The 13798-nt window shown below is 41.5% G+C and overlaps 1 protein-coding gene across 1 annotated transcript in view; it reads left to right on the top strand.

Moving 5' to 3' along the window:
• Nucleotides 1-13798, top strand: part of LOC124036013 (transmembrane protein 161B) — a 35186-nt gene that overhangs the window by 14834 nt on the left and 6554 nt on the right. The window contains exons 2-5 of the mRNA XM_046350046.1: nucleotides 10237-10340; nucleotides 11437-11520; nucleotides 12893-12990; nucleotides 13200-13356. Coding sequence (XP_046206002.1) covers nucleotides 10237-10340; nucleotides 11437-11520; nucleotides 12893-12990; nucleotides 13200-13356 — 443 coding nt within the window. The remainder of the gene's footprint in view (nucleotides 1-10236; nucleotides 10341-11436; nucleotides 11521-12892; nucleotides 12991-13199; nucleotides 13357-13798) is intronic.

Genomic DNA, 13798 nt, shown 5'->3' with positions numbered 1-13798 from the left:
CAAGCATCCTTCATGTTCTCAGCATTGCCTGTCACCAGTGCAAATACCTTCTGTGGTCCAACATATGATTTGGCAGTGTTTACAAATGTACACTGCTTTTCCTTCTACATTGGCTGCAGTGAAATGTCTTCACACATCAGATAGTGCCCATGGCATTTTCCTATAAAGATTAGAAAGACATTAGTAAAAAAAAAAATATATATATATATATACACACAATTCCATGTACAGATAAATAGTTAACAAGTTAGATAAAACATTTATCTTACAAAGGAGTTGTTGAAAAATGAAACGTGTATGGAAACGGGTGAATTAACACTCCTCAGTTAGCAGACGCAAGCAAGCTAAAATCCACATGGTAGCAAAAACTAACTAGCAGAGAATTGTTAACAAGTTAGAAATGATTTAAACACACTTTGCTGTAGGCTACTATTTACTAGTAAACAACAAATCATCCATGTCATATAAAAATATTCACCCCACCAAGTATTGGGATCAAAACTTACCAGAAAGCATGTAAGTCCTTGGCTCAGACACTGTAGTAGTTTGGGCTCAATAGCATCTCATTAGTGTACAAGATCTTGAGAATAAGTTTCACATGTGATGGAAGAATGCGCTGTTCATGCAGAGGGTTGCAATTTCATTGAATTGGGGATAGGTTAACCAAAATATGCCACAAGACCTAGAATTGCCTTGTGTATCTCACAAAAAAAAGGTTCACTGTGCACAGAGATGCGTGTCCGGTTTGGTCAGCATGTTAGAGACTTATCTAGAAAGACAAACTGCTGTAATCACTGCCAAAGTTGATTCTAACATGTATTGACTCATGGTTGTGAATACTTATGTAAATTTGTCTTTCTGTATTTCCTGTCAAATGTGCACACATTTCTAACATGTTTTCGCTGTCTTTATGGGGTATTGTATACAGATGGCTGATTTTTGAATTCAGGCTGTAACACAACAAAATGTGGAATAAGTCAAGGGGTGTGTACATTCTGAAGGCATTGTAAGTATCATGACATTGGCTTATATAATGCTCAATCTGTTTTCTTTTATATTCAACATCTTCATCAAATGTTTTCATAATTTATCTGCAGATAATTGCAAAAAAGCAGTAGTAGCCTAGTATGCATATTAGGGAGCCAAATAAATGTCTCTCACCGATTTGATTCCGTTCACCTAAAGGAAGCTTTGTAAAACAGCCGTTCGGTCGCGAACAACCCATTACTTTTGCTACACTGACGAGTCACTTTAGGGGTCACTGGCAAGTCTCGACATGGGCTTAGAATATTGGGAAAATACACACAATCTTTGGTTTACTTGTCACTATGGACATGCAACGTATTTATATGATTTATGAATAGCAAAGGGATATTGGAGATTGACTTTATTCAGTCAGTTATTTTTTTTTAAATGTACCATTTTCTTCGCAAGCCATAGCAGCAACTCCCGTATGGACTCGGGAGAGGCGAAGGTCGAGAGCCATGCGTCATCCGAAACACGACACTGTCAAGCCACACTCCTTCTTGGGACACTGCTCGCTTAACCCAGAAGCCAGCCACACCAATGTGTCTGAGGAAACGCTGTACAACTGGCGACCGAAGTCGATGTGCGTGCTCCCGGCCCGCCACAGGAGTTGCTCGAGCGCGATGGGACAAGGACATTCCGGCCGGCCAAACCCGGACGACACTAGGCCAATTGTGCACCCCTCATGGTCTGTAGTGACACCTCAGCGCCATGCTGGAGGCCCCTTTATTCAGGCAGTTTGGCACCTTTTATAAACTAGTCAACACAAGTTTGGTCGTCAATCAAGGAACAGTAAATAGCCTATGTGCCCCGACTCAATGGCTGGTTAAAGACCTATGATACATGCGAAAGAAGTGGATTAGAACTCATCGTTAACACTTACATGGGATGTGTAAATTCACTCACAGGAGACGATGAAGAAGCATCATGCTCTCCATTCGTGAAAATAAATGTGAATGCAGCCAACGACATCGCAAAAAAAACAACAACCGAGGCTGGACAAACCGCAGACTGACAAACTAACAGTTTCCTGTCATCGCTCGCTTTGTGACAAAGGCACATGTTCTGTCAATAGATCACTAGAAGATGCATATTGTTCATTCTAGCGGGAGAAGGCTTTACAGACTTTTCTGACTAGCGAAATGAAACTTTTAAATGAAAAGTCTAGTTAATTTATAAGGTGGAAAATACTGGACCAGTGCTTCCGGAAAGCACTGGACTTGTAGTCAAATATGATTTTCTTTTATATTCCAAATATTCCAATTTTCTTTTCTTTTTTACCTTACAGCCTTATTCTAAAATTGATGAAGTAAACATGTAATGTAATCGATCTACACACAATACCTCATAATGACAAAGCGAAAACAGTTTTTTAGAAAGGTTTACAAATAAGAATAATAATAATAATAAAACTAAAACAGAAATATCTAATTTACTAGTGTTCAGACCCTTTGCTATGAGATTGGAAATTGAGCTCAGGTGCATCCTGTTTCCATTGATCATCCTTGATGTTGCTACAAATTGATTGGAGTCCACCTGTGGTAAATTCAACTGTTTTGGACATGATTTCGAAAGTCAGATACCTGCCTATATAAGGTCCCACAATTGACAGTGCATTACAGAGCAAAAACCAGGTCATGAGGTCGAAGGAATTGTCCGTAGCACTCAGGCAGGATTGTGTCAAGGCACAGATCTGGGGAAGGGTACCAAAACATTTCTGCAGCATTGAAGGTCCCTAAGAACACAGTGACCTCCATCATTCTTGGAAGGAGTTTTGAACCACCAAGACTCTTCCTAGAGCTGGCTGCCTTGCTAAACTTAACAATTGGGGGAGAATTGCCTTGGTCAGGTAGGTGACCAAGAACCCGATGGTCACTCTGGCAGAGCTCCAGAGTTCCTTTGTGGAGATGGGAGAACTTTCCAGAAGGACAGCCATTTCTGCAGCACTCAACCAATCAGGCCTTTATGGTAAAGTGGTCAGACGGAAGCAACTCATTAAATGGCACATGACCGCCCGCTTGGAATTTGCCAAAAAGCACCTGAAGGAGTCTGACCATGAGAATCGAGGCCTGGTCTGATGAAACCAAGATTGAACTCTTTAGCCTGAATGCCAAGTGTCACGTCTGGAGGAAACCTGGCACGATCCCTACGGTGGAGCCTGGTGGCGGCAGCATCATGCTGTGGAGATGTTTTTTCAGCGACAGGGACTGGGAGACTGGTCAGGATTGAGGGAAAGATGAACAAAGCAAAGTACAGAGATTCTTGATGGAAACCTGCTCAAGAGTGCGCAGGGCCTCAGACAGGGGCGAAGGTTCACCTTCCAACAGGACAACGACCCTAAGCACACATCCAAGACAACGCAGGAGTGGCTTCGGGACAAGTCTCAATGTCCTTGAGTGGCACAGCCAGAGCTCGGAATTCTCTGGAAAGGCTTGAAAATAGCTGTGCAGCGACGCTCCCTATCCAACATGACAGAGCTCGAGGGATCTGCAGTGAAGAAAGGGAGAAACTGCCCAAATACATGTGTTGCAGCATCATACCCAATAAGATACAAGGCTGTAATCACTGCCAAAGTTGGTTCAACAAAATACTGAGTAAACGGTCTGAATACTTAGTGGGGCAAAAAATTATTTAGTCAGCCACCAATTGTGCAAGTTCTCCCACTTTAAAAGATGAGGCCTGTAATTTTCATCATAGGTACACTTCAACTATGACAGACAAAATGAGAAAATAATTTGCTAATAAATTCATAAAATCCTACAATGTGATTTTTCTGGATATTTTCTCATTTTGTCTGTTATAGTTGAAGTGTACATTCACTAATTTGTTTGTAAACCATTCTCAAGCTAGTTAGCTACCACATGTTCTTGTCAAACGGTCAACAGAGTAGCTAACTAGCAAGCAACAAGATATGCAAAAAAAACAGACTAAAAACCACTTGAGAGCAAATAAATCCAATTTGACAGTCTAGTGTGCATGTACAGTGGTTGCTCAACTGATAATGTTGAGATTATGCTATTTGATTTAGGTAATTTGTGGTTTAGTACGGTACCCTGCGTCACTGCTTCGTTGCTCCAGACCAACGCAAGGGGGGAGAGAGCACTGATTATGCTTTTTGGTCCTACTGTGTCTCTAACTGACAGTGAATGGGCGACATAAACCTAAATAGAAACTAATTGTGCACGACTTCACTATTACTTACTAAAACTGTTACACTTAGGTTTTTATTTTATTTTGTTAGGATTAGTTTGCTCTTACTGTAGTACTGTAGTCCACTCCCGACTGTTCACGTTGTACAGTGGTGCAACGGTCTAAGATGCTGCATAACAGTGCAAGCTGCATTGCTACAGATGCTGGTTCAATACCCGTGCCGCCCTTGACTGGGAGACCCATGAGATGATTGTAGGTTTCTCTCCCTCTAAAAACATAAATAAATCATTCTAAATAACAAACTGGCTTAATTTACAAATTAGTAGCTATGTCTCACCCCATGTTCAAGAATCACATTTTTCTCACCAATTTTACATTTGAAAAGAAAATCATCTCAAATATTGTTCTTTTTTAAACCGTGATTATTATTCATTTAGAATTATATAAAAGCCTGCTGGATATTTTCAGATATATTATTAACCCTGTTGTTAGCAGGACAATATATATTGGTCATGGCTCCTGAGTGGCGCACAGCGGGATTGCCTTGCAGTTCTCCAGCTGCATCCATTGAACGAGCGCAAGGTCGAAGGTTCAATGCAAGAGGGCAGTGGCACGGGATGGGCCGCAGAGCCACGCACAGACCTGACCCATGGGGGGGGGGGGGGGTGGTGGTGTGTAATTGGTTGGACTAGAATTAGAAAATTAGGGTGTAGAAATGTTATGCTCTTAGTGTAACCTTTTAATTAACCGAGTAGGCTAGTTGAGAACAAGTTCTCATTTGCAACTGCGACCTGGCCAAGATAAAGCAAAGCAGTTCGACATGTAGAACAACATAGTTACATGGAATAAACAAACATACAGTCAATAATAATACAGTAGAAAAAAGTCTATATACAGCGTGTGCAAATGAGGTAGGGTAAGGCAATAAATAGGCCATGGTGGCAAAGTAATTACAATATAGCAATTAAACACTGGAATGGTAGAATGTGCAAGTAGAGATACTGGGGTGCAGAGGAGCAAGATACATAAATAATACAGTATGGGGATGAGGTAGTTGGATGGGCTATGTACAGGTGCAGTGATCTGTGAGCGGCTCTGACAGCTGGTGCTTAAAGCTAGTGAGGGGGATATGAGTCTCTAGCTTTAGCGATGTTTGCAGTTTGTTCTAGTCATTGGCAGCAGAGAACTGGAAGGAAAGGCAGTCAAAGGAAGAATTGGCTTTGGGGGGGACCAGTGAGATATACCTGCTGGAGCGCGTGCTACGGGTGGGTGCTGCTATGGTGACCAGTGAGCTGAGATGAGGCGGGGACCTAGCAGAGACTTGTAGATGACCTGGAGCCAGTGGGTTTGGCAACAAGTATGAAGCAAGGGCCAGCCAACGAGAGCGTACAGGTTGCAGTGGTGGGTAGTATATGGGGCTTTGGTGACAAAACGGATGGCACTGTGATAGACTGCATCCAATTTATTGAGTAGAGTGTTGGAGGCTATTTTGTAAATGACATCGCTGATGTCAAGGATCGGTAGCATGGTCAGTTTTATGAGGGTATGTTTGGCCACATGAGTGAAAAATGCTTTGTTGCGAAAAAGAAAGCCAATTCTAGATTTAATTTCGGATTGGAGATGTGAGTCTGGAAGGAGAGTTTAGTCTAACCAGACACCTAGAATATGTGAATAACTACAAATACCTAAGTCAGAACCATCCAGAGTAGTGATGCTGGACGGACGGGCAGGTGTGGGCAGCGATCGGTTGAAGAGCATGCATTTAGTTTTACTTGCATTTAAGAGCAGTTGGAGGCCACGGAAGTAGAGTTGTATGGCATTGAAGCTCGTCTGGAGGTTAGTTAACAGTGTCCAAAGAAGGGCCAGAGGTAAAAACCGAATGGTGTCATCTGTATAGAGGTGGATCCAAAGAATCACCAGCAGCAAGAGCGACATCATTGATATACAGAGAAGGCTCAACCCGATAATTGAACCCTGTGGCACCCCCATAGACTGCCAGAGGTCCGGACAGCAGACCCTCCGATTTGACACACTGAGCTCTATCAGAGAAGTAGTTGGTAAACCAGGCGAGTCAATCATTTGAGAAACCAAGGCTTTTGAGTCTGCCAATAAGAATGTTGTGATTGACAGTCGAAAGCCTTAGCCAGGTCAATGAATACGGCTGCTCAGTAATGTCTCTTATCGATGGCGATTATGATATCGTTTAGGACCTTGAGCGTGGCTGAGGTGCATCCATGACCAGCTCTGAAACCTGATTGCATAGCGGAGAAGGTATGGTGGGATTCGAAATGGTTGGTCATCTGTTTGTTAACTTGGCTTTTGAAGACTTTGGAAAGGCAGGTTAGGATAGATATAGGTCTGTAGCAGTTTGGGTCTAGAGTAGAGGTCGACCAATCACGATTTTCAACGCCGATACCGATTATTGAAGGACCAAAATTAGCTGATACCGATTAATCAGTTGATTTTTATGTATATATTTGTAATAATGACAATTACAACACTACTGAATGACCAATGAAAACTTATTTTAACTTAATATAATACATCAATAAAATCAATTTAGTCTCAAATAAATAATGAAACTTGTTCAATTTGGTTTAAATAATGCAAAAACAGTGTTGGAGAAGAAAGTAAAAGTGCAGTATGTACCATGTAAAAGAATGCTAACGTTTAAGCTCCTTGCTCAAAACATGAGAACATATGAAAGCTGGTGGTTCCTTTTAACATGAGTCTTCAATATTCCCAGGTAAGAAGTTTTAGGTTGTAGTTATTATAGGACTATTTATTTCTATACCATTTTGTATTTTATATACCTTTGACTATTGGATGTTCTAATAGGTACTTTAGTATTGCCAGCCTAATCTCGCGAGTTGATAGGCTTGAAGTTATAAACAGCTCAATGCTTGAAGCACAGCGAAGAGTTGCTGGTAAAATGCAGGAAAGTGCTGTTTGACTGAATGCTTACGAGCGTGCTGCTGCCTACCACCGCTCAGTCAGACTGCTCTATCAAATCATTGACTTAATTATAATATAATAACACACAGAAATACGAGCCATAGATCATTAATATGGTCAAATCCAGAAACGATCATTTAGAAATGTCAGAGAAATACAGTACCATTCCGTATTTTATCTAACAGGTGGCATCCATAATTCCGAAAGTTATTGTTAAATTGCACAACCTTCAATCTTATGTCATAATTACGTAAAATTCTGGCAAATTAGTTTGCAACGAGCCAAGCAGTCCAAACGGCTGCATATACCCTGACTCTGCGTGCAATGAACGCAAGAGAAGTGACACAATATCCCTATTTAATATTGCCTGCTAACATGAATTTCTTTTAACTAAATATGCAGGTTTAAAGAAATATATACTTCTGTGTATTGATTTTAAGAAAGGCATTGATGTTTATGGTTGGGTGCAATGATTGCTTTTTTTCACAAATGCGCTTTTGTTAAATCATCCCCCTTTTGGTGAAGTTGGCAGTCTTCACACAGTTCACAACAAGCCAGGTGGCCCAAACTCCTGCATATACCCTGACTCTGTTGCACAGAACAATTTCCCTAGTTAAAAGAAAGAAATGTTAGCAGGCAATATTAACTAAATATGCAGGTTTAAAAATGTATACTTGTGTATTGATTTTAAGAAAGGTGTTGATGTTTATGGTTAGGTACACATTGGTGCAACGACAGTGCTTTTTTTTGCGAATGCCCTTGTTGAAACACCTGTTTGGCGAAGTAGGCTTTGATTCAATGGTAAATTAACAGGCGCCGCATCGATTATATGCAACGCAGGACAAGCTAGGTAATGACACATGGTTGGTGATATTACTAGTTTAACTAGTGATTGTTTTGATTGTTTTTTAAAAGTTATGTTTAATGCTAGCTAGCACCTTATCTAGGTTCCATGCTGCACTCGCATAACATGTAGTCAGCATGCCAAGCAGTCTACTCATGGAGTGCAATGTAATCGGCCATGATCGGTGTCCAAAAATGCCGATTACCGATTGTTATGAAAACTTGAAATCATCCCTAATTAATCGACCATTCCGATTAATCGGTCGACCTCTAGTCTAGAGTGTCTCCCCCTTTGAAGAGGGGGATGACCGCGGCAGCTTTCCAATCTATAGGAATCTCAGACGATACGAAAGAGGTTGAACAGGCTCGTAATAGGGGTTGCAACAATTTTGGCAGATAATTTTAGAAAGAGATGTTCCAGATTGTCTAGCCTGGCTGATTTGTAGGGGTCCAGATTTTGCAGCTTTTTCAGAACATCAGCTATCTGGATTTGGTTGAAGGAGAAATGGGGGAGACTTGGGCGAGTAGCTGTGGGGTTGGAGGGCTGTTGCTCGGGGTAGGGGTAACCAGGTGGAAAGCATGGCCAGCCGTAGAAAAATGCTTATTGAAATGATCGATTATAATGGATAAAACTCGTTTCTCAACCAATCCACAAAGTTCTTGTTAACAAAACTATTGTTTTGGTGTCATGCCTAGATGTCCTAAGCGACTTAAAAGTAATTTTTCCAACAATTGTTTACAGACTTATTATTTCACTTATAGTTAGTTCCCTGTACCACAATTCCAGTGGGTCAGAAGTTTACATACACTAAGTTGACTGTGCCTTTAAACTGCTTTAAATTCCAGAAAATTGTCATGTCTTTAGAAGCTTCAGATAGGCTAATTGACATCATTTGAGTCAAATGGAGGTGTACCTGTGGATGTATATCAAGGTCTACCTTCAAACTCAGTGCCTCTTTGCCTGACATCATGGGCAAATCAAAAGAAATCAGCCAAGACCTCAGAAAAAAAATTGTAGACCACCACAAGTCTGATTCATCATTGGGAGCAATTTCCAAACACCTGAAGGTACCACATTGACCTTTACAAACAACAGTATAAACACCATGGCACCACACAACCGTCATAACGCTCAGGAAGGAGACGCATTCTGCCTCCTAGAGATTAATGTACTTTGGTGCGAAAAGTGCAAATCAATCCCAGAACAACAGCAAAGGACCTTGTGAAGATGCTGGAGGAAACCGGTACAAAAGTATCTATATCCACAGTAAAACGAGTCCTATATCAACATAATCTGAAAGGCCGCTCAGCAAGGAAGAAGACACTGCTCCAAAACCGCCATAAAAAAGCCAGACTACGGTTTGCAACTGCACATGGGGACAAGATCGTACTTTTTGGAGCAGTGTCCTCTGGTCTGATGAAACAAAAATAGAACTGTTTGGCCATAATGACCATCGTTATGTTCGGAGGAAAAAGGGAGAGGCTTGCAAGCCAAAGAACACCATCCCATCCGTGAAGCACAGGGGTGGCAGCATCATGTTGTGGGTGTGCTTTGTTGCAGGAGGGAATGGTGCACTTCACAAAATAGACAGCATCATGAGAAAGAAAAATTGTGGATATATTGAAGCAACATCTCAAGACATCAGTCAGGAAGTTAAGCTTGGTCGCAAATGGGTCTTCCAAATGGACCATACAAGCATACTTCATACAGTTGTGGCAAAATGGCTTAAGGACAACAAAGTTAAGGTATTGGATTGGCCATCACAAAGCCCCGACCTCAATCCCATAAAAATGTGTGGGCAGAACTGAAAAAGCATGTGCCGAGTAAGGAGGCCGACAAACCTGACTCAGTTACACCAGGTCTGTCAGTGGGAATGGGCCAAAATTCACAAACCTTATTGTGGGAAGTTTGTGGAAGGCTACCCAAAACATTTGACCCAAGTTTAACAATTTAAAGGCAATGCTACCAAATACTAATTGTGTATGTAAACTTCTGACCAACTGGGAATGTAATGAAAGAAAGAGATCTGAAATAAATCATTCTCTCTGTTATTCTGACATTTCACATTCTTAAAATAAAGTGGTGATCCTAACTGACCTAAGACGGGAATTTTTACAAGGATTACATTTCAGGAATTGTGAAAAACTGAGTTTAAATGTATTTGGCTATGGTGTATGTAAACCTCTTACTTCAACTGTATGTATTTCATATCTGTCCAATTCCTATTAAATTATAACTTGATTTGTTTTTCCCTCCCTCAGGGGGTGATCGGTGTGCAGCTGGTGGTTACTATGGTAATGGCCAGTGTAATTCAGAAGATCATTCCTCATTATTCCTTTGCAAGATGGCTACTCTGCAGTGGCAGGTAATGTAGAACTCTTTACCTGACATCAATGTTTTTGGTTGTGTATTTAAGAGCCATGATTCAATCTCCTCAGTGGTTTTCCCATCAGAACAATTCATTTAGTCTTAACAATGCGGGAAATAGTATTTGCTCAATTTGTACACGGTCTCTTTATTCATTGTCTGCTGAAAGGGAATAAAAATAAAATAATAATTTAAGTTGCGTCGCATAGACCAAAGGGCATCATCAAATATTGGGAGAACCCGAGAGGACGGACAATACAAATAAAGCACCCGTCTCGTTTCCTCTAATTAGTGCGATATGTGTTTTTGAGTAAACAGCTCCCCAGAAAATGCTTAATAATTCACCAGTGTTTTTTTTTCTTTCTAGGGGGCTGTTGATGCATAAAAAAAAAAACTTTAGCTCAAACAGGAGGCTCAGTGTTGCTTCAGAGAAATCTGCAATTAAGTTTCCCCTAATATATAAATAAAGATGAATGAATGAAAACAAGCCCTCCATTCCTCCCTCATGCCTATGCCTCTCAGGGCTTGTGACAAAGTTAGAGCTTGCGTGAAATGTTAGTCTTCAAAAGGCTGCTCTTAAATTAGCTCTTGTTTTAAGTACAGTCCTCAAAGGACACGATAACTACCCTCTAAAATTCTGGCAAGTATTTGTCAAGGGTGTATTAGTTGTCTTGAATACATTGACTATGCTTTGATGCTTTGAGGGATGTCTTGTGTGTATTTTATAAGGTAAATTATCGCAAAACCCAGATTGTTCGCTAATTGATGGTCCTAATCATTTTCAATCATGAAGGCCTGGAACCACAAACAATAGAAGGGCTCACTTTTTGGGGTATGTGAGGTATAACGTCACCAATACTGGTCCTAGTGGGCCATAGCCTGTGTAAATAAGTCACTCTGGATAAGAGCGTCTGCTAAATGACTTAAATGTAATGTAAATATATTGTTCTTGCACAATACAAAAAAACTGATGTATTGGTTAGTTAATTGATTGATGTGTAAAAGCCTATCCACCCTTCATCCCTCAAGGACATGGGACCACTGGTGTAGTTCTAAAGCTACCTTGATTACTCACTTGTCTCCTCCTTTCCCAGTCTGCGGTGGTACCAGCACCCTACGGAAGATGAGTTGAGGAGCCTTGCCGGAAAGCAACAAAAAACTAAGAGCAAGAAAGACCGGTAAGGGGGGGGGGGAGCGAGTGGCACCTCTCATCAGGCAGGAAGGAAAGGTAGACTTGTGAGATGGATGGTGAACACGGGCATGGCATTTGAGAGATTAAGCTGATATGTTTAGGAGGCTTGTTTAAGGCCTGTTTGAAGTGAGAGGACTGACATATTTTTTTGTTGTTTGCCTTGCCTTCGAGAATGGTCTCTGGCTGTCTTACGGTAGTGAGTTAAGGTGGGAGAACCTTGAATGGTTGGTCAGTTCTGGCCGTAGTTTAAGACTCTCAACAAAACAAGCTTTAGGGCCAACCCCATGTAATGGTTTCATCTCCATTCCTTTTGTTGTGAAGCCAAGAGCACTTTTTCCTGTCAGGTCCCCCAAAGATGCCTTGGACACATTTCAAGTTTGGCCCCAGCGTCTTGCCATAGCATTAAACATTGTAACCTCTGAATCCAGCACATTTGTCCTGGGATATAAACATAAAAGCCATGGCTGAGCAAACACTGTCCCTTTGCCTGTGTCCCAAGAGGTCAGGTCCCCCAAAGATCTAGAAAGGTTGGCTTGTCCAAGGAACAGCTGGCCCAGCCAGTGCTGTGCATGTTGCACCCTGTAGCCCTATGACAAAATATTGGACTTATGAATTACATGGGCCCTACTCCTCACTACAAAAGAGCTAGCGTCAGTGCTCAGTATGCCTTGGTTGGGTTGACAATAGACTGGTTGGTTGTTAGGCAACAAAACCGACGCGTGTGCAACTATGGGCCAAAACATACTGGGTTGGCTTGGATTGTTGACAACATGTAAACTATATTCAGTCTCCAAATGTTTATTGAAAACATACATTTGCACAATGAGCACTTGGTGTCTCTCAAATACATGGTTACAGTTGTTTGTTAGCTAGCTAATTTTAGCCATATTAGGGTAGACCTGACATGAATCAACTAGACATTGTATCAATTAAAAGCTACAACGAGCTAAAATGAGCCACCTACGATTCCTCCCATGGCAGCTTCTTGTCATTGTTGCTAACTATCTGACTGCTCAGAAACACAACACGGCCTTCTGCCTCATCAATGTGCGCACATAATATTTTGTCACGTTTTTCGTGACCTCCATGACGCTAGCCATCTCGCAGATGCCCAAATGACCTTGTACACAGATTAAGTTTGATATAGTCCAGGATATGATGTGTTTTTCTTTAGGACAGCCAGTAAATTGACACGATAGCAGTCGAGTTTTATTTGGCGCTCTGCTGTGCCCGTGTTTTAGAGGTGGACTAATGACCAGAAAAATGACAGAGTACACCTGCCTGCAACATAGGAAATGTCTGTCTCTCTCTTCCCCCATGTCTGTCTGGTATTGATTTGGTGCTGTCTTTTGTCCCAGGAGGAACAATGGCCACATAGAGAACAAGCCTCTGACCATTCCCAAGGACATAGACCTGCAGCTGGAGACCAAGTGCATCACAGAAGTGGACACGTTAGGTATGAGGCCATATCTACTGGCAGAGATGATATATCTACTGAAGAGTTATCCTCTTATCTTTATAACCAGTTTTGTTTTCCCCTCTTAAACCTCAACAAATCGTCATCGTTCAGTATTTGAGCACATCATCACAGTCCCGAATTACTGTCATAAATCAACCAAGTAACAGAACATTAAATAAGTCATCCTCCTCTTCGTCCTCCTGCAGCGTTGCACTACTTCCCTGAGTTCCAGTGGCTGGTGGACTTCACGGTGGCTGCCACAGTGGTGTATCTGATCACAGAGCTGTACTACACAGTGGCCCAGCCCTCTGGGGAGATGAACATCAGCGTGGTGTGGTGCCTGCTCGTCCTCGCCTTCGTCATGCATCCTTCAGTCAGTACATCGTCCAATCCCTTTTTCTCTCTTTCGATCATTCCTTCTATATAACATCCATCTTTCACAATGTCCTTCTGAACAGCGATCCAGGTCTAGAGGTTGTCGGGGTTTCAGTGGAACCCCAGTCTCAACGAATGGCAACGTTTGACAAACCAAGTCATTAATGGCGAAACATCTATTACATAACAAAAAGACGTTACTGCGAACAGTGAATACTGTTTTTTTTTTCTCCCCTTGTGACAATATCACATGCACGATGGTACATATTCTGCTGTTCTATTTATTTATTTGCACACTGCTCAACGTACCTCGCCCCTATTTCGTCCACAAATCAAAATCGATAACATAGGTGCTGTAAAAGGCCTAGTAAAAGACTTTGATTTCATTAGAGTTCTTGCATTTAATCACTCCGTGCACATACTGAGAATC

Source organism: Oncorhynchus gorbuscha, linkage group LG05 (assembly GCF_021184085.1).
Source record: "Oncorhynchus gorbuscha isolate QuinsamMale2020 ecotype Even-year linkage group LG05, OgorEven_v1.0, whole genome shotgun sequence".
In the NCBI taxonomy this organism is placed as follows: Eukaryota; Metazoa; Chordata; class Actinopteri; order Salmoniformes; family Salmonidae; genus Oncorhynchus; species Oncorhynchus gorbuscha.
The sequence above is the reverse complement of the archived record's forward strand: the minus strand, read 5'-3'. Positions and strand labels throughout refer to the sequence as shown.